General features: G+C 40.0%; 1 protein-coding gene across 2 annotated transcripts in view; it reads right to left on the bottom strand.

The window, feature by feature from the left end:
* Nucleotides 1-22,028, bottom strand: part of Exoc6 (exocyst complex component 6) — a 156,258-nt gene that overhangs the window by 34,332 nt on the left and 99,898 nt on the right. For both annotated transcript variants that reach the window (XM_031390196.1, XM_031390195.1), the window contains exons 19-20: nt 15,826-15,967; nt 3,003-3,076 (exon numbers count right to left, since the gene is read on the bottom strand). In XM_031390196.1, the coding sequence (XP_031246056.1) occupies nt 3,003-3,076; nt 15,826-15,967 (216 nt within the window). The remainder of the gene's footprint in view (nt 1-3,002; nt 3,077-15,825; nt 15,968-22,028) is intronic.

Here is a 22,028-nt window from a genome sequence, read left to right as displayed (position 1 = left end):
TTGTACCTCTTTATGTTTGGTGACAAACTCCTTTACAAAAATGTAAGATACTATAGTACTTACTTATAAAGTCAGACATAAAAGAACTATCAAGACTTTAAGGCATCTGTATTTAAATAATCAACAACATCGGGGAGAATGAACATGAATCATCTCATGGGAGACTTTCGTTTTCAAGATCAATTTTGGGTTTTGTCAATCCTCATATTATACATTTTATAGTGTGATTCTGAATTAATTTTAAATGCAAATGCAGTGAAATACAGCTACCTTTTTGAATTGATTAAATCTAAACCACTGAACTCATAAAATTTAACATATGCTGAAAGTCACATAGCAGCCAAAAACCAGAATTGTTTCTTTTCATTTTAGAGTATAAACATATAGGAATAGTGAATCACTAAATTTCAACATTAATAGAGAATAAAATTTAAGTCCCATTTAAGACTAGAAAAAAATTTTACAAAATAAACTAGTTTATTGGAGATTTCTCCCCACTCATCTCTTCTACTGCATACTGCCCACCAAGAGGTACAGCAGTGTTTCCTGCAGCACAGCTATCCTGGATAGTTGGGCTCCTTGGCAGTTCTCTATACACACAGGTCTCCCGACTATGCATATTCATTGTAGGTATCTAAAATCCACTGGAACATCTCTCAAGCAGCTTACATTTAAAAGGGGGAAGCCAACCAGAACTTAATGTCTCCTAGGTGTACATATTTAAAAAGCATATTCAATCATGACTCATGATGTTAATATTTGTAAGTATACTTTAATAATGCAATCCCCTAGGGAGCTATGTGCCTTATAAAGTGGGCTTCTGTGATGTCAGAAGTGACTCTGAAAGAAGGAGGTAACAGTTCAAATATGTCTATGCAAATAAAAGAATGGATTCTTTTTGAAGAGAAAGCAAAGTTTGCTCACACAATGCAGAGGGCAGTATGCTGGGCAGTTATAAGAGAGGCCTGTTGTGGTTAGTGGTGGTTTGGTTTGTAGAGAGGGTGTGTAGAATTTGTTGCTGAGCCAGACTCTAGCTAAGATTATAGAAGCGTATCACCTCACTCCCTGGCCTGGATGTTGTTGTTTGTTTCTTAAACCTAGGACCTCGGCTATCAGCTAAGCTCCATTCTCATCCCCTTAGGGACACTCTATCTTCAGTTCCATAAGCTGTTGTGGTCTTATTCATAATCCTACAGACTACAAACTAGTTACTGTATAAACTAGTTAATACCATCTCCATTCAGATGAAACAGAAAATCACTGTGAACAGATTTTTTTCACAGTTAGGGGACTTACCCTTGGGTCATGCCCTCCGGGTTGAAGAACAGTCGTGCCCTTCCAACACAGAAGCTTACCTAGTAAATAAGTGCTCTCAATCCTACCAGAGAAACGAACACACAGTAAACCTACTTCCAACTTGCTACAGACTCAGCTTTCTATATTAGATCATCTTTCTCAAGAGAATCAATGTAAGCAACAGAGTCCTTCGAAAAGACCTACGACAACAACATCTCCCCTGGTCCTCGGGAGCGGAAGCTGAGCCTAACTTCCTGGTTTTCTGCTTCTCTTCCCAACTTAACACAGCTGTCTAGAGATTCACACTGCCCAGAACCTGGTCCTCGTTGGCATAAGACCTAAACATTGATTGTCTGCAGCGAAAGCCAGTGCTTTTGAGAAAGGGCTTTCTCAGTCCTTGTAACCCTGACTAGAAGTAGTGAAGTAGTGCTCTCTTCCACAGGACTCACGGTCTTAGGTAAGCTCCTGTCTTTTCCCAAGAACCCTTAAACTCCACAGCCCAGAATTATCTCATACTATGTTGTATCTACCTCAATCACACTTGTACACCAAATAACGAACACACAGGCTTCAATATGCATACTCCACTTTGACTGCATTGAGAATAGCAAAAAGAGCTCTAACCCCAAACATTCATGCTCAAATAAGTCTTACTGCAAGTATGAGTGTGGTGAGGGCCTGTTCATAACAAGGGTGGAGCTTCACCACGGGTCACCTCAGTCCCCACAGGGAAGCGCACTGCTAGCCGCACTAGCACAGTGTCTTTGTTTTAGTTCAGTCTCCATATGTTCCCTGACAAAGATGGTAGCCTCTGTCAATCCAGCACTCCTGGACCTTCTGAGGGATCTCCCTGCCTCCACACCCTCTCTCACTCCCCAGCTTTACTAAGCTCTTTAATCCTAGGATTAAGAAAGAAAAAGAAAAAGGAGAAGAAAGAGGAAGAGAGGACTAAAAAGAAAAGGCACAAGGGAGATAGAAAAAAGAAAGAAAATAAAGAACACAACAGACCAGAAATGTCAACATTGAAAGCTGAGTGAGAGGCAGAAAGGAGAGCTCACATTTGTTACTAGACTTAGAATATTTTTTTATCAGATAAAAATACATAAGAATGAATAATTATTTCTTTAAAACCTTTTTCTGGTGATATACAAAATTTATAAACATTACCGTTAATAAAATGTTAACCATGGGGTGACTTTCTAGTAATATAATTAATTTGTATTTAATTTGAGTTATAACAATAATGGTACTACTACTATGAAATTATAAAAAATAGTTCCAAAATATGAACACATTAAATTCTCATTGTGGAAATGTTCCATGAAGTTGAGACGCCATATGAAAGCAAGTGCAGAGTCTGCCGAGGACACAGCCATCAAAAGCAGCATCTTCCAAAGATGCGTTTTTCTGAGCAAACAGGCATTCTGGCACCAGTAAAAGTAAAGTAATAAAAGGCAAGAGAAACCGTGAAGAGCATCATTGTATCTTACCTGTCTGAGGTCAATGAAGGCCAGCTGCAGTGTGTCCCCTTGGAAACCATGAAGAGCATCATTGTATCTTACCTGTCTGAGGTCAATGAAGGCCAGCTGCAGTGTGTCCCCTTGGAAACCGTGTAGAGCATCATTGTATCTTACCTGTTTGAGGTCAATGAAGGCCAGCTGCAGTGTGTTCCCTTGGAAACCGTGAAGAGCATCATTGTATCTTACCTGTCTGAGGTCAATGAAGGCCAGCTGCAGTGTGTCCCCTTGGAATCCCGGCACAGGCTCAGAGCTGGCAAACACTAACATTTAAAATTTTAGAAAATGAAAAGGAATTAGAGCAAGATTGGAAAAATATATACATATGCAATCGCTAGATTTCTACTCGTTACAAATGTACCATAATATTTATACACAACCGCTTCAAATACTACTTATAACCTTCAATTTCTACTGAATATGCTCTCTGAACTCATTACCACAACTATTCTAATAATTTTAAACTTCTAGCCTGCCAGTTAATCTGTAACCCTTAACCAAAATAAGTGTAGAAGGGTTATCCTACACAGGGTTCAGGAGTAGTAATATACTTCGATCAAAGTTTTTTGGCTCTTTGTGGCCTTAGGTGAGCCATTACAGAAGCACTTTGAACTACCAAGTCCATGGGTGTAAATGCATTTCAAAACACCTGCTTAGCTACTCAGCAAACACTATAGACATCTCACTTGAGCTAACAATGACTCCCCCAGGTGAGTAAGCTTCACAAGCAGATCACAGGTACCACATCTCATTAGCAACGGCAGGACCAGGACGGATTTAAGAACATGTGCGCAGCTTGCTTAGTCATTTTCTTTTCTTCAAAGTGAAAGAACATCTTAAGACAACATTTTTTAAAAGTCAAGGTATTTTTCAATACTTTTTGTGCTTTAAGAATGTTAATCCTAGCCGGGCAGTGGTGGTGCACACTTTTAATCCCAACACTTGGGAGGCAGAGGCAAGCGAATTTCTGAGTTCAAGGCCAGCCTGGTCTACAGTGAGTTCCAGGACAGCCAGGACTACACAGAGAAACCCTGTCTGTTAAAAAAAAAAAAAAAAAAGAATGTTAATCCCAACAGCCCAATTCCTCCAGGGGCTGAAGCAGGAGAACTGACAATAATTCAAGGCCTCAGTGAGTTCTTGAAAATGAGAAGAAAAAGAGAGGAAATGACCAGCTGACTTACCAGCTCATGAAACAAAGGAATAATACTAACAAGGGGTGAGGAAGAGAGCAAGGAGTCAGGATTGATATTGAAGCTATAAGAGAGGAGGCAAAAAATTCAGGAAAACTTGAATATATTAATCTTTCTTTTACTGTTTTGAATAAACTACCAATTTCTTTTCATAATTCTTTAGAACAACACTAAAATCTTTTTCCCCCTTTTTGTATTAAAAAACTCAGAACTGTCTGGTCTATGCTGTCAGCTGATCAACTACAGGCTAGGCTCACAGCAAGGGCAAGCAAAATACAGAGGCCTCTTCCACAAGTCACAGCTCACCTGAGTCTCTGTCTGTCTGTCTTCATGTTTCCACATGGAAAGTGGCATGCACCATACACTGCTGCAACTCCCCTCTCCTTCCTACATCCCAGGTAACTGAATTTCTCTCTTCCTATTCGATGTTAATTGAAGAATAATAAGAGAAGTTCTAATAGCCTCTTCAAAATAAGGGTCTTCTAAGAGGGTGAAGAGATGGCCCACAGGTTAGGAACACTTGTTCTTGCAGAGGACCAAGGCTCAGTTCACAGCACTCACATGATGTCTCAAAATTATCTGAAACTCCAATTCCAGGGGGTCTGATGCCCTCCTCTGATCTCCATGGCAACAGGCACGTACATGGTGCACATGAATACATACAGACAGACGAAATACTTATGCATACTCCCCAAGATAAAAATCCTTGAAGAAAAAAAAGAACATCTAATTTTTTAAAAATGCCCAGAATCACATAATGCCTTCTATAAATCACATTAACTTCACCTATAAGGTACAGAAGGCAGCTCAATTTCAATTATGCCTGCAATTGGAACGTACTTAGTTCTCAAACTCAGTGTCCTTCGGCCTCGGTCTCCCAGATGTGGGGATCATGGGTGTGTGCCACCACTTCTGGCTACAGAATGTTTCTACACTGAAAGCAATCAGGGCAGGGGAGTTAGATCAGTGGTGGAGCAGTTCTCTGGGATGTACAAGGCCCTGATAAGATCCCTGGCACCAGAAGTAATTAAAAAGAAAAAAAGAAGAAAAGAAGAAGAGCGAATCTGTTCTTTTTCTTCCCCTTCAATTCCTGTTTAAGACATGACAGTTAAAAGTTCACTGGCTTGGCATTAAGCCCAAAAGTTTAGTGTTGAAATTATAATATCATAAATTTGTATAGCATCTTACAGTTCATAAAACACTTTCTCATACGCCATCTGACTTGATCATTACAACAACTGATTTTGGTAGATGGGACACATGGATGATAGCTTATAAAACCTTCAAGCAAAGAGATACCACTCTGAATATTCCCACAGTCAGCTCAGGCTAAAAGCTGCCCAGCTCTTCATTCTATAGCACAGGAAAGTTAAAAGTGAAACGACTTGCCCAGGACCACACAACTAAGTGGGGCATCCTGGCGCTCCATGCACTGACCCAGAATCAGATTCAGTGGTCAGCCTTTCGTGACTGCCTCCTTCCCTCACGGGAAGTTAACGAATACAGACAGAGCATGCCAGCAGTTTATAACTGGGCTTTTTCCTCTAATATTTCTTAAGAGATAGAAGGTGATTTAGCAACCTCAAATCACACAACACAGAGAACATTTGTAATAATAGGCTACTCAATTTGGCTGGCAGCTTCATATTTTTTCATTTGTTTCTTTAAAACACATACAATCAACCCTACAGTCTCTCTTGGGTCTCGGCCGTCTCTCTCTTAGCTCCAGCTATTATCATTTCTTGCTTGGATTACTAAATACTCCCATCCGCTCTCCTGGCTGCTTCTCTTTCTTCTCATTCCAGTGTGATTTATGTCAGATGTAATTGTTACTTGGGCATTTCAAAGTTTAGCATTCTTTAATGGTTCGCCATCACCCTCACAGTAGAACAAGGCTTTGGTCTTTTACAAGTGCCCTTTGCCTACGTCTCTGGCCTCTTAAGACTTTTCTTAAAACTCTTTCCAAACAAGGGTGCCCAGGCTTCCCTGCACACCAGGCTCTCTTCATAACACCTTTGATCCTCCTGCCTGGAGCACTCTTCTTCCCTTCCACCTGTGTAACTCTTACTTATCCCTCAACTCACTCATCACCTTCTGGGGAAGACACCCATTATCCCTGCAGACTGTAAGCTGTCTCCTCTGTGTTTTTACTGGAACTTCCTGTGTGAATCTACCACACTGCCCACTCTGCTGCCTTCTCACTGTTTATCTGTCTGGGCTCTCTCACGAAACCAGAAACTCCCCAACGGTAAGGATCACACTCTCTTTCCTAATTCCTACCACCTAATAATAAACATTCGATGAAAGTTTAATAAGTGAACAGAGAGAAAAGAAACAAGCAGTAAATTCCACCTGTAGTTAACATATTACCTAGATTGTTGATTAGATCTAGGAAAACTCGGTCCAACAGGACCTCCTGAGAAGATGGAAGTGGTTTTTAAATATAGTACAGACTAGACAGTTTTATTCCATACTAATTTAAATTCAATAGCCACATGTGGCTCTTAGGTGGTGTAAACTCAAAATCCTATCACACTTGGGGTATAGACACCAAACAACTGAGTGGGTAAGAGAATACTTTTAATGCATTCTTCAATAAAGCTGAAATTTTGAGCTCTTCTTCTATTGAACAGAAAATTCCTATGAAGCAGAGATTTATTTTTTACCTTTAAATATCCTGTGTCTTGTGTATAGGAAATATTAAACAAATGTAGATTGAGTGGAGGAATACATAGTACCGGACAATTCTTGGCCATCAATGACTCATGACCCATGAAGGACAGTCTAGTCTTTTAAAACACTTGGAAATCCCTGATGGAGTCAAACTCCTCAGCCCGCCAGACAGTCATACTTGAGGGTTCCCTTGTTCTCCCTCAGGCAATCACTTAGTGATAACAACCATCAGCTTGCTCCCTCCTGAGGGGCCATCTTTGTTCCTGGAAGGGTGTTTTCAAAAGACTATAATGATTCTGGCCTTCCAAAAGCATTTAATAGTTTCTAAGCTTTAAAAATTTTAAGAAGGCTATTCTAAATACCTCTTTCATAATCTTAAACCAGAAGGTGATGGCACACCAGCCGGCACTTGGGATCTTTGAGTTCCAGGCCAGCCTGGTCTACAGACTGAGTTCTAGGACAGCCAAGGCTACGCAAAGAAACTCTGTCTTGAACAAAACAAAACTAAAACTAAAACAAAGAAACAACCCAAACATAATCTTTGTTGCCCCTAACTTGACTTTATCTTTACATTCATTATTAGTACGTGTGTCTCTATGTGCATGCATGTGTGATGAATGTGCATGCATGTAAACCAGAGGACAATGCAAAGGTCAACTTGTCAACCCCAGTTTTTATTCCCTTTCTCTTTTTTAAAAAAATTGTCAAATTTTATGAAATTTTTTTACATTCTATCTACTTATTTGTGTGTGTGCATACATATGCATGCACAGATGTGCATTTCTTGGTAAAGCTGAAATTAAAATAGCTGATTTTAACTCAAACTTTGGGTAGACCAAGTCCCCGTGCGGCTGCATCCTAAGGAGTGACTAATGGCACCATCTAGTGGTTTCCTAATACAGAAGCTGCTGTGGGTTGTTGGGAGTTAGCGTTCTCGCCATACTTGGATTAGATTACAAGTGGTTGGCAGCAGAGAGATGAAAGCCTTACCAATATTTACCATCCCATTCGGCACAGAGTGATGATCTCTAGTCTTCTCCACTTCTTGGAAATAAACCTAAGCAAGGCACCCTCAATTGACATTTGGAGCGCTCTCCGTGTGGAAGAAATTTGGCGCCCCAACAATGCAGCAACATTCAGCAACTTTTATACGACACTGGAGTCGTTTGCTCACACCATCCCATGACTTTCTCTCAATGCCCTTATTTGGATTCGAGGATCGGCACCAAGGTTAAAATCAGGCCATAACACCATGGCCTCCACCAGGAAAAACAAAAATACACACAGATTCCTGCCACTAGTGGTCTTTGTTTGTTTGCTTTGTTCTGTTTAGCTTTTAGGTGTGTTAAGCCTTTATCCAAAATGATGAACTGCCTGGAGATTTATCCATGCCCCACTGACTAAGCCATCAAAACAGATGTCAAGCTGGCCACCATGCTGGCATGGTGTGGTCCCAGCAAGAGGTTTGAGGCCCAGGCTGACAATTTAGTGAGATGCTGTCTCAAAGCAGAAAAGGCCAGAGAGTGCAGCTCAGCTCTGGTGCACTAGCTGAGCAAGCACAAGGCCCTACGTTCAATGTTCAGTACAGGAAAGCAGGCGCCAGCGCTCGGATACAGTGCTTCCCCTGCCCCTCCCTCCCTCCTTTCCTTCCCTTTTTCCTCCTTTTCTTTCTTTCTTTTTCTTTGGGGGGGGCAGTTTTCAAGACAACAAGAGTTTCTCTGTGTTGCTCTGGAACTCCCTCTGTAGCCCAGGCTGGCCTCGAACTCAGAGATCCGCCTGCCTCTGCTTCTTGAGTGCTAGGATCAAAGGTGTGCGCCACCACTGCCCAGACTGATACAGTGCTTTTCTAATACCTATGTATTTCAGATATTAAACTCTTAGTAGATCATAACCTCATGAGATATGTATATAAGAATTATGAAAATATGAATATATAATCTAAATCTAGAACATAGACTATATGAACACAGACTATATCTAGTCTGGATTATTCTAAATATGGAGTAGAACCTGGTTTCCAGATGCTTTGGTAAAATCCTGTATTTTGTCAGTAGTGCGAGGGACTTCTGAGACACTTTTCTAACAATTTAGTAAGAGGATGTCTATTTTCTTCAATATGTGTCTATCTGCAAGGTACCTCGACTGAGGCATAACACACGAACAAACATGACACAGAATGTATGTGCAGATTTAGAATATCACCTATGACATTCTAAGCATGGTAAATCAGCCCCAATCAAGAAGAATTGTATCTTGTTCTGTAATGGGTTCAGCCGCCCAACATGGCTCTCAGAGGCGTGCAGTTCTGCATTTCCCAAGTACACATTCCTAGTTATCCTCTTAACTAAACATGGAGTTACTGTGGTTATAATCAAGAAAGGCAAACATGCCCACCACAGACATGCACTGACCCTACTTGATACTTCATGAGATTTCATATCTAAATGTGTCCATTTTCTCAAACTACTACTTTTACAGAAGTCAACAGGTTTTTTTTTTTAATATTCGTTAATGAAGTTATTGACTAATCGATGGGGCAAGGATGCCACCATTCTCTCTCGTTTAGCGCTGTATCTTCTAAAAGACAAGTAGCCCCTAACTATCAAGGGGTCCATTAACATACGGCTCAGCGCTCTGCACTCTCCATCTGCCTGAAAATTTCTGGCCTCTCATTCTTACGAGGATTATCTGGGAAAACCTAAACTCTAAATCCTGTGTTTTAGGGGAAATTCTGAGGTGTCTTGCTAATCAAATGGCAGAGTCCAAACTGGAACTGAGTGGAGCTAGCCTGGGCTAGATATTAAGACCACTAGAAAGATGGAGGAAGGCACTCAAGGCACACAGAATTCTTCCCAAGTCCATATGCAGCTCCACATTCCTGGATCTGAACATTTTAAAAGCAGGTTTGACTTGGGGTTGCAACAAAAGGTAGTGACAAAGCAGAACAAGTTCCAAAGAAAAATGACCAAATGGGAGAAACTGATCCCACAAGGAAACAAAGAAATCCTGGCTGTTTAGCTCAGAACAGGAAAAGGTCATTTATCCACAGTTCTGCAATATATCAGGTTTCAAAAAGGAATAACCATCAGGTATGTTTACATTAAAGAGTTAAATGTACGAATTTGAAGTGCAGCACGACCAGGTGGCCTTAGCTCTTTACAAGGTAGACCTCCGTAAGTGACCTTAGACAGAGACGTCTGGCTTATTATTTGTTTCTCTCTTCAACAAATAAACATTCATAGACTTTTCACCATGAGTACATCACTGTGTAACCTTCATAAAATTTCCATGGGGGGCATAGAATTTCATTAATCTATGCTGTATACATAAATATTTCCTTTCTTCTCCCTTCACACCCTCCTTTAATTACAAGGTGTGCTGTGTAGGTCCCTCCACTGTGTAAGTCTCTAACTCTAATCATCTTAATCCAATCACATTCAATTAATTCACTAATTTCAAATATCCCCCCCTTCTAAAATGTCTGCAATCAATTTTCTCAAGTTTGATTTCCACCTTCTAATTTCCACCTTCTATCAGGTTCTGTTTATCTTTGAAAAGGGAAAGCTTAAGTCTTTTAGCATGTCTCCCTGCATTCAGCCTCTCTCCGCATCCAGTATAATTTCCATGACATTAAGGTTAACTTTTCTTGATACAGATTCTATCAAGCCTTGATTTAAAAGCTTCAGTGAGGCTGGAGAGATGCATTTGCCACCATGCCTGGCAACTAGAAGCTCATCTCTAGGACTTACATAGAGACAGGGACAGAACTAATTCCCATGAGTTTTGCTTTGACCTCCACACACATACACTACATACACACACACACACACACATACACTACATATACACACACACGCACACGCACATCCACATGTACATGGACAAATACACATTTTCCACTTTATTTTCCATGACGTGGTTTCTCAAGGAACTTGGAGCTCACTGATTCTGCTAGTCTGGCTGTAAAATGGGCCGCAGGATCCACCTGTCTTTGGATTCTAGCAGGGACTACAGATGTGTGCCACTGTGCCCAGCTTTCCCCATAGGTGCTGACAGTAAGAACTGAGGTCCTCGTGCTTGTACACTGTGCCAGTTTCCCAATCCCATCATAATTGGATTTTAGAATGCCATAGCTTTGGTTATTTCAAAGTAATTCTGGCCAATAGGAAAGGCTAGTCTGAGCTTCTTTGTAGTTTGTTTTTAAAACTTTGGGGGGGTGTATGTCTCACTATGTAGCCTAAGCTGGCTTGAACTTGTGGCAATCCTCCTGCCTCAGCCTCCCAAGTGCCAGGATTATAAGTACGTGCCACTATGTCCTACAGTTTGGGTTTTGTTAATAAAGTACAATATACAGAACAGTGTACTTGACAGCCTAACTGGATAGTAGTATCCTTAGACCACAGCATCAGACAATGGCAATGGAGGGAAGAGAGCTAAATTAATGGCTAGAATGCTCAGAGAAGAAGTTTTTGTAGAATTAACTTGCGGATGAAAGTTTGGTGTTGATGCATGCCTCTAATCAGATATATCACAGAAAGTTGTCATATATCTTCTTATACATACATGTAGCAGTCTACTTCTTATATACACATGACCAAATGAGGAATCAGGAGGATGTGGGCAACAGAAATCTAGTTTGTATCTCACTTGAACAGCCAAGTTTCGTGGAAGGAGTTGGGTCCAAGTAGAAAGGGCAAACTTTCTCTAATGTACATAAAGATAGCTCTAGGGTGCGTTTTCCTTTTGGTGAGAACATTTCTTAAAAAAGGACACAACCCAGACCAGTGGGAACTCTAGCCTTAAGACACAACTTCTCACTTAAGAGAAGTTCAGAAAGCAAGTGGTCGGCATAATCCACCAACAGAGCAATGTGTGACTCATGGAAACACATTCCCTGAAATACAGTTCACCCTTCCAATCAGATAGTCAAGGTAGGGCTGGACCACTACACAGCAGGGCCATTTTATGCACAGCATACAGTTAGTTTGCTCTTGTCTCTGGTGCCAGATGACCACAGCATGGAGGAGTGTGAGAGTCTGTGCGTCATGACCACTGGGTGGGTGAGCCCAGCGACTGACTTCTAAGATTTTCTATCAGACTGCAGGCGTTTCCTCTTCAAACCCCAGGCGAATGTCGTGATGCTTAGACAGCCACAAACTCATTAAGCGTTCTAGATTCCCCTTCCTCATCTACCCAAATTCCTCTTGCTCTGTACCTTTTTTCTTCCCTGTCCCAAGATATAACTGGGAAAACTGAAAATAAGCTTTATATTTTGAAACTACTTTTCCCTAGACTTAAAAAAAATGATTATTTAAAACATGATAAAAACTTATTTTTTTAAATTCTCTTAACATATTTACAGTATTAGAGAAAGTTTAATTTTCACATGATTAATACACACAACAATCCCTAAAAATTGCCAGTGGATGAGTGTGTATATTTTTTCTACCAGAAAAAGTATGAAAGAGTTCACCATTATTTATACTATAAACTAACTGTTTAAAGTTAAAAGATACATTTTGGAAAAGAATATTTAACATTGGAGGTACTAAAATAAACACAAAAGCCATTTGTATTGTTCAGTAAGCACTGAGTATGTGATACTGTATTAAGGAGTACCGATTACAGGGCGGCAGTGGAATGGCTTAGCAGCAAAGGCGCTTGCAACCAAGCCTGATGACCTGAGTTTGATCCCTGGAACCCACAGGGTGGAAGGAGAGAACTAATTCCTACAATGTTGTCTTCTGAATGCCACATGCATGCTATGACAAACATACACACATATGTACATGCACACACAGAAACTAAATAAGTTTACAAAAAAAAAAAAGCCCAAAAAGGGGGGAAAAAAAAAGAAAAATGTAATGATTACAATAGTTATGCATGATAAACTTTAAAAGGTGGAAACAACCAAAAGCAAAATCTTAAAGCAAGTCCCTCCCTCCCATGTCTCTGGGGACAGAGGCTCAGCCCAACAGAGTAAGGTTTGCCCCTCTTGCACAGGATGCCAGATTGGATTTCCTTTTTTCGTTTTCTCTTGACAGATTTAAATGGTGCCTTCAGAAATGACTAGAGGTAGGAAATAGCCTACAGAGGCTGGGGAGGCAATGCCTGGGATGGGGGCATAGTCCACGCTTTTCCATAGTCCTCCACAGGAAGGTAAGAAAACAGAGACACCCTCAGCTAGAGCTGCCCCCATAGACTCTCGGCTCCCCACCATCCCAGGACTCTGGAACATCCTAGAGATTGCCCTCCCCCATTTTCCTTCTCTCTCCCCTGCTCTCCCTACCAGTTATCTCCCCACTCCTTTCTTTGCTCCCCTCCCCATCCCATCTCCCACCCAGTTCCCTCCTTCCATCCACCTCTGATATCTATTTTGTTTCCACTTCTGAGCAAGATCCAACCATCCTCCCTTGGGCCCTTCTTGTTATTTGGCTTCTTTGGGTCTGTTGATTATAGGAAGTAGCCACTTTATATAGCCAGGCAGGACTCCCAGTAGAGGGATAAGGAGAGCAACCCACACAAAACCTTTGACCCAAAATGTGTCCTTCCTATAAGATGTGCAGGGACAAAGACAGAGCAGAGACTGATGGAATGGCCAACCAATGACTGCCCCAAATTGAGACCCATCCCATGGGCAAGAACGAATCACTGATACTATTAATGACACTCTGACAGGAACCTAGCATAACTGTCCTCTAAGAAGCCAATGGAAAGAGATGCTCACACCTACATATTAGATGGAACTCTGGGTGTCTTATGGAAGAGATGGGAGAAGGATTGAGGGACCTAAAGAAGATAGAGACTCCACAGGGAGACCCACTCACCTGGACCCCTGGGGGCTCCCAGAGAGTGAATCACCAGCCAAAAGGTGAGAAGCGCTGCACCTGGGCCCTCTGCACACAGGTAGCAGATGGGCAGCTTGGTCGTCATGTGGGTCCTCCAAAAACTGGAGCCAGGGCTGTCCCTGAGTCTGGTGCCTGCCTGCCAGTGGACCCTATACCTCTAAATGAACTTTCTTGGTTAGTGGGGGAAAGAGGGGGGCTTCCCCTTCTCAAAAGAGAAGAGGAAGGTAGATTTGGAGAAGGACTAGGCAAGTGGGTACTAGGAGGAGAGGGGCACTTATATTGGGGTGTAAAGTGAATAAATAAATAAATTTTTAAAAAAAGACACCATAAACCTGCCTACACAAATGGCAATGTCTATCACTCAGCAATATATGTAATGAGGCACAACCTAACCCAACAAGAGGTTCAACTGCCAATTATTAATAAAGTTTTGTTGCATTTATTTATTCTGTGTGCATACACAAAGGTGAGCACATGCTTACACCATAGCACACAGGCAGAGGTCAGAGGGCAACTTGTGGGACTTGGTTTTACTCTTCTACCATGTGGGTTCTGGGAATAAACTCAGGCTTGGCAGAAGCTGCCTTCACCCAGTGAACCAGCTGGCCTGCCATATCCCTAGTTATTCTGAAGCCACACTAAAGACAAAATAATACAAAATGAATCAAGCTAGCGTGTGCAAAATATTGACATAAGCAATATCAAGCTATAATGATCTCAAAACACAACCTCTTAAAAATTGTAAGGAACCATTTTAAGCTGGGGTGTTGCTCAGTGGTAGAACATGCTCAGTGGTAGGACCAGGCCTTGGGTTCAGTTCTCAGTACAAGAAAAGGAGAAAGAAAATGTACTGCTGGGGTCAAAGGGTCCAAGCAGAAGGGGAAGGCACGGAGGGGGCTGAGGTGGGGGAAGTCCACCAAAACTCAGTATGCACGAAAATTCTGTAAGGAAATCTACTTTGTATACTAATTAAAATCAAATTAAAAATAAAGAAAGAAATGAAGAGAAGGGGAAAAAGAAAGAGTGGACAGAGAGAGGGAGGAGCAGATGATCTGTAGGAGGAGATTGATAACTGATGTGAGTTTAGGACATTTTAAGGTGCCGTTTGGAGTCAAAGACTTTTATAAAATAAATATTTTATAAATGGGAATTTTACTTTGATAAAAACAAAAGGTTTCTGGTAAAGTAAAGTTAGAGTGACTTTCAAGTAAACAGCAGACTCACCCTCCCCAACAGAATACATTATACACAGAAGATGCACAAATACTTTATATTTATGGCGGGAAAAATATGCTATTTCCATTTTAGTTGAAGACTGCTGATATCTTTTAGGTTTTTTTTTTTTTTTTTTAAATATTTTTTGTTTGGTTTTTGTTTTTTGAGACAGGGTTTCTCTGTGTAGCCCTGGCTGTCCTGGAACTTACTCTGTAGACCAGGCTGGCCTCAAACTCAGAAATCCGCCTGCCTCTGCCTCCCAAAGTGCTGGGATTAAAGGCGTGCGCCACCACTGCCTGGCTGTTTTTTAAAAGTAATATATTACTGTAAATTTTCCCCCAGAAACTTTCTGCAATCTGCCTCGTGTCTCAGTGACTCTTAATGGTCAATGGAGATGTCTGAGCCCTTTGTCAACCAGGGGTCTTCATCATCTAACCATTCATGATCAACCAGGGAACCATTCAAGAATGCTGCCTGGAAATGACTCAAAAAGTTTTCAGGCAGTGAGTTAGACTACAGGTTTGATAAAACCATATCTGAAGCATGTGTAACAACACTAATCATATGAGTTCTAAAGCTCGTTCACTAACATCAACACTAGACCACGAAAGATGCAACCGTCATCATTTGAACAGAACGATATAGAAAAACAACTGCAGTTGTCAAGGCTGGAAAACAGTCTAGGAATGAGGAACAGACTGTAGGGGCACCATTTGGTATGCAAGGTCTCTCGGCAATAACCTACATGTTATAAAAAGTAAAAGTGACAAGCTGGGGATTGTTTCATTCACTAGTAGCAGGCCTTAGGAGAGTCCCAGAGAGGCAAGAAAGACCTGAGGGAAGAAATCACTTCCCTAGTTACCTTGATCTAGACCAGCACTTCAGTGAACCTCTTTGAGGCTGTTATGCCAAGCTGAGATATTTCTTTCTTCCTAAGAAGTCAGCTTTACTTCTAAAGCTGCCAAAAAATTTAGTTAACTTGGGCCTTCTTCCTTCTTTTCAAGCTGTCCCACTATAGACAGCATCCCACAACATTTAACTATAGGTTTGTAGAGAAAGCATGCAAGGTGGCCAGTGTGTACTTACATTCGCACTGTATGACGTCTAGGTTAAACTGCTGTACGGCTCCCATGCTGATCTGCTTTAATTCACTGTCCAGGAGCATCTGCATTAAGGATGTAGACAGATGCTGGCAGGCTGACATGCAAGCTGTCTGGGCAACTTTCCCCTAGACAAAACAAACAAACAAACAAAACGTAAACAAGCAAATATGGAAATAGGTCAGAAAATCTCACAAGACTTTACACCTGGCACTCTTATGGGTACAGTACTGACTGCTGGCTTTTCTGGTTCTGTATTCTACAAAGAACTAAAACTCATCTTTCTCAGGATACAATATTATTAAAGTGCTAACTACACAGAGGAAAACTTTGAAGATTTATTTCAGATCTCTTGAAATAATGTAACACTTTTAAATGCACATGAACTATGGCATTTATTACACTAAATCATAATCCTGACATAGCAGTTTATTCATACCATGCCACCTAAGCTCTCCTTTGTATGTTTAGCTCAGACAGAACAAAAGATGTTAAATGTGTAATTTGAGCTATTGTTGTTATTGCTACTAAAAGTGTACCTGAAAATTAAAACCCCTGTTTTAGTTGGAGTCCTCACCTACACTCAGCGTATTGGTCTATGGTACGGAGTCACAGTTACCATGGGGGAAAAGGTTGCCTATCCTCTTTCACTTCAGCTTCATTTCTACTCAGTCAAGTGCACACTACCTAACTACAGAAACTGATAATCGTCGTTTTCTTTCACTGAGATACATGATATGAAATTGACTGACAACTTTACTTCCATATTCTTAAAATACCAGTTTTTTAAGGTTTGCACTACAGATTACACAGATGAATTATTTATATATGTGTGTATGTGTGTATGTGTGTATGTATATACATATGTATATATATATACATATAATATATATATATATTATATATGTATATGGTGTCATTATGTAGCTCTGGCTGTCCTGGAACTCACTATGTAGACTAAACTGGCCTTGAACACCCAGAGATCTATCTGCCTGCCTCTGCTTCCTGAACACTGGGATTAAAGGTATGTGCCCCTGTACCCTATCTCTAACTAAAGCAGACGTTTAACAGAATATACACAAACTCTTTTAGGTCAAAGTTTTCCAGTGTAATCCTCCTAGGGTGGCTGCCTGCAAACGATTATATGATTAGGCGATGGGCCGATTCCCATGGTAGGAGTCAAAGATCTAGGATTATGGTTAGGAAAATAATGACTTTCAGGGGAAACGCCATGTTTTGCCTTATTTTAGTTAACAAATATTTACCCAGTGATATTTGGTAACTGTGTTTTCTTTCTTCCTACTAATCACAAAGGCAAATATAGGGAGACAAAAATGATAAAATCTATCTTCCAAACATACATGCTACAGTGTATAGTACAAAAATGTTTATGCAGAGTTAGTGGGAAAGATCACTAGGACCACAAATACAGTTCATAACTTTCTAGAATATTTGTTCTTTAAGTTACACATTAAAAATTCTAGTCTAAGACATTATAGTCTCAGAACCAAACAGCTTATGTTTGGTTCTTAGCGTTTAGGCTCTTAGCATTTAGGCACCATGCATAGCAAAATCAACATATCTCATATGCAGTGTCAGTTTCTCAATCAAAAACTGCAGAGATAAAAGCCAATGCAAACAATATATTTGACAGATACTGATGAATTGCCAAAAAAGGAATGCAGCAAACAATGAAAAACCCAGCATGCTCAAAAGCCCCCAAACCCAAGAGGAGTCAGCCTGCGGGCCACGCAGCTCCATTCTCCAGGCAGAACACTATCAATATGAATGGGAGGGGATAAAAGCAGAGAAAAGAGAAATCGACGGCGTGTCCTTTAATTTCAGTGTGATAGGCTTGCAAATACTTCACGGAAATGTTATGTTGACTTGATGGAAAACTAGATCATTTTAGCCCAATGAACTTCTTCATCAGTTCAGCTCTATGGCCTATTACATCATTCCACAAAAATGTACTAACTGGAAAAGCAGATCAATAAATTGTCAAAAAATTATTTAGCTTATTTTGTACATAAGTATACCATAAGCCATAAGTGGTATTATTTTAACATAGGTTCAGAGACACAAATACAATACACAGTACAATAGTACTGCAGCCAAGTGATGACAAGAGTTTAAGCTGCTTCACAAATCTGGTGGAAGCAAGCAATAAAACATACGTAAACTTGTTTTGAGTTAAATAATATTTATAACAGCAAAATCTTAACATTAAGTTTTTTTTGATTAGGCATGTTGAATACAGCCTTATTGTTATCAGAGATAAGCATTTTAAAGACTGACAGAATAAAAAATTTTATAAACATTTTAAATAAAATGAATTATCCCTTCTTATATATCAAACTTAAATTAATACTATCAAAGGCTCACATTGTTGAAATGTTATGAAACATGTTTATAAGATTATATACTATTGTCTAGATGTCCACTATTTCAGAATGCATAAGACAATTCGTAAATTTTATCTACTTATTTTATATTGAAGAATTTTAATGTCTTCAATATTTACACACTCAAAAACATATTTGCAACTGTTATCTGATGCCAAAGAGTCTTGGCCTATTTTAATAAACCAAACACACCTCTTAGGACACTATTATAACTAGGAACATTGACTCTCATAATAATTCATCATCCTAAGACAAAAAAATTAAACACTTTCATAGTTGTCTTTAAAAACTAGCTTTTAATAGACATGAACATAACACAGCCAAAGTAATCGACAACACAGTGCACACTTAATACACTTTAAGCAACCAAACATATTTCATGCCCTCATCAGAAAAACTACATGCAACATTACCAACATTTCCTTTCTCTTTAACAACACAAAGCTCAATAAGTAAGTAAAAAAAACCCGCCAAACTTTTTTAAAGGTAACTGTTTTTTCACCACGCTTTAGCTTTTTTTTTTTCCTGAAAAACAACTTGCCAAGAGAGAAAACCCTTAGACAAACTTCTTATATTTCAAAGGGGCTTGTAAAAGAGAATCTGCTGACATATAGATCCTTTCTCCATTACCCCAAAGCTTTTCTTCTGAGAACAATTGTGGCAAAGAGACATTTGGCTCCTAGGAAATTCCCACAGGGTCAGCCATAAGCATCCTTGCACGCACCTTCTCAGTGCTGCTTTCTGGACGCACGTCTCAAAAGCAGCTTTCATGGTCCGCTTGTGTGTCAGTCAATATGATTTATGGACTGCGCTCAACAAAGTCAGAGCATATAGAATGAGAAATATGACTACAATCTGCTAATTTGTTTTGTATTGAGCCATTTAGGAGTCAAAGACCTGATGTCAGACTGAGATCAGCAACACAATTAACTAGCCGGTGACAGATTCATCCATCCTCCCTGCCAGGCTGTGCCAATCAAGGACAGCATGAGGCGACTGTCTAGTGAAATCAGTAAGAGAACTCATTCTCTGAATAACCTGTGCAAGAGCTTGATTGACACTTTCTGAATCTCGTTTGTGGAACACAGCCACTCTCTACCCAACAGTTCCTTACTGCAAGCTGTGAAAGAAGGCTTTCAGTGCCAATCACAGAACAATAAACCACTAACCACCAGCCTCAGTCGAAAGAAATCAAGGGAACACATCTGTTTGTATGTCAAGCCAAATTTCCAAAATAATTTACTATTGTAGATTGGGCTAAAGATACTGTTTCTTTTGAAATATAAAATAACAAACCCATACAAACACAACACATTTTATTAGATTATGACTCAAACTGTTTTGGTTTCGAAGTAATGTTTTCATAGATCTAATATCATAGTGGGTGAAACACTGAAATCTTAAAAACTAATTTGGCATTTCAAATCCTCATTTGAAGTCTGTATTTGTCTCACCAGTCTCTTATTTCACACATCTACCAAGAAAGTTTTTATTTAAATAGTGACCATTTGAAAGTGTTTTTCAAAACTGCTTTCACTCTCACAAATACAGATGATATAAAATTCTTGAAACCACAACCATTCTTCCTATAATGATCTACTCTTCATTAACAACCCCAAAAGGAACCATTTTCCTTTTTTAAAATCTACACACACACACACACACACACACACACACTAATCTTGAAGAACTAACTACTTTTTAACCTTATGTAAAAATACAAAGGGGCAAATATACTGTATACTGTGTTATTCTTTAAATTAGTATCAGGTTTTGTTTTCAAAGGCTGGGAGTAAAAAGAAAACAAGGAGTCGTGGGTTTGCTAAGTGAACCTCTTCGCTCTGGCCCTACAAGGAGTCGTGGGTTTGCTAAGTGAACCTCTTCGCTCTGGCCCTAATCTTCAAAGCCACTTCAGTTCAACAGCAAGTTCCTATTCTATCCAAACACGCTACCTCTTAGTTCGCTACAGAAACTTGATTATGAGCCTGGGAAGTAAGCTTTTCCAGATGCAGAAAGAAAGGAAAAATGTTTTGACGAACTAGACAATGTCCAAAAGAGCTACAATACATAATCTTTTAAAAATGTATACACTGAAAGAATGTGTACTAAATATTAAAATTAGAAATAAATTCTTTAAATTAAAATATAAAGAGATAATTCAAAAGGAAACATTTACTTCAAGAACTCTGTAACTCTTCCTTCTATTTGTACAATTAAGTACTGCTGCTGGGCAGTGGTGGCGCATGCCTTTAATCCCAGTGCTTGGGAGGCAGAGGCAGGCAGATTTCTGAGTTCGAGGCCAGCCTGGTGTACAGAGTATGTTCCAGGACAGCCAGGGCTACACAGAGAAACCCTGTCTCAAAAAACCAAAACCAAAACCAAAAAAAAACCAAAAGAACTATTGACCTGGCTGGGCAGTGGTGGTGCATGCCTTAAATCCTAGTACTTAGGAGACTGAGGCAGGCAGATTTCTGAGTTTGAGGCCAGCCTAGTCTACAAAGTTCCATGATAGCCAAGGATACACAAAGAAACCTTATTTCAAAAAAAAAGAACTACTGGCAATTTTGCTATGTGAAAGTACATCTTGTTTAACTGTAAAAATGTTATTATTAAAGAAAAAGGCCCTGAAACAGTACAGAGTATTAAAATCCCCTCAAGATGACATCACAATGCACAAGGTCCTTTTAAGCATCAAGATGGGTTTTAGTGCATTTCCTAAGTGAGCACACTAAATGTCTCAAATTCCCAATAATACAGAATGCCCCCATTGGGGGTGATAAAGGGTTAACCATCGAGGTGGCTTTCTTTAGTGAGTTTCAATAATTACTTTAATACCACCTTAAAGACAGATTTTTGAGATTGTGCCAAGACACCCAGAGTTCATGCAAACACCCCCTCTACACATGTTGCGCGCTCAGCACTTGCACACCTCCGTCTCTCTCAACTTTGTATCTTCATCTGTTTTTATCCCCGAAGGGACTGCTGACATCTCTCACCAAATCCCCACAATCAACTACCAATACTCACTCTCTCCTCTCTCTCAGGCTTTTAAAACCCTTCCCTCTACGCAAATGCTCACCACTCACATGGACTCCAGGCTGCCTCGGAAATGAGGAGACATATGAATAAAACCAACGATTCTCTTAAAACTGAAACGAAGCTTCCCCAGCTGATCACTTGTAGTACACACATTTCTAACCGCCACATCCTAGTCTCTGCTCTTCTCACTTTGGTAATTTTTTAGCAGTCTTTTGAATGGATTTTAATGGCATGTCACACCCATGCATCAGCTTTCTGGCAGGTGTCCTTGCTGCTGTCAGTGGCAGTCCCAGACAGAGAAAGGACACATTAAGGAAGTCTTGAAAGGTTAAGGTTTAGAAGAAATTCCTACTGTTTCCAAGCTAAGGATTTCTGGGCTACAAAACAGAAATTTAAATGGGGGAAAGTTTTTTGTTGTTTTGGTTTGGTTTGGATTTACTTTTTGTTTGTTTATTTATTTTAGACCAAGTCACCTGGCTAGCCTCCAAACCACTACATCTCCAAGGAGGGTCTGAATTTCTGATCTTCTACCTTCCAAGTGCTGAGTGAGATTCTCAAGCCTTAAATAGGACATTTATTTGATTAATTAATATGGTCCTAAAACTCTTCTCTCTGGCAAGTATTAAAAAACAAAAGACATAAAGATTTAACTTAATTCTCCCTGCAGTTGACCTGTGGTATGGCCAATCCATCAAATTCGGGCTGAAAAATTAAAACACATCAGAAACCATTATCAATGCAGAAA

Source organism: Mastomys coucha, unplaced genomic scaffold (genome assembly GCF_008632895.1).
Source record: "Mastomys coucha isolate ucsf_1 unplaced genomic scaffold, UCSF_Mcou_1 pScaffold21, whole genome shotgun sequence".
Classification (NCBI taxonomy): Eukaryota; Metazoa; Chordata; class Mammalia; order Rodentia; family Muridae; genus Mastomys; species Mastomys coucha.
This window is presented reverse-complemented; position numbering and strand designations above follow the sequence as displayed.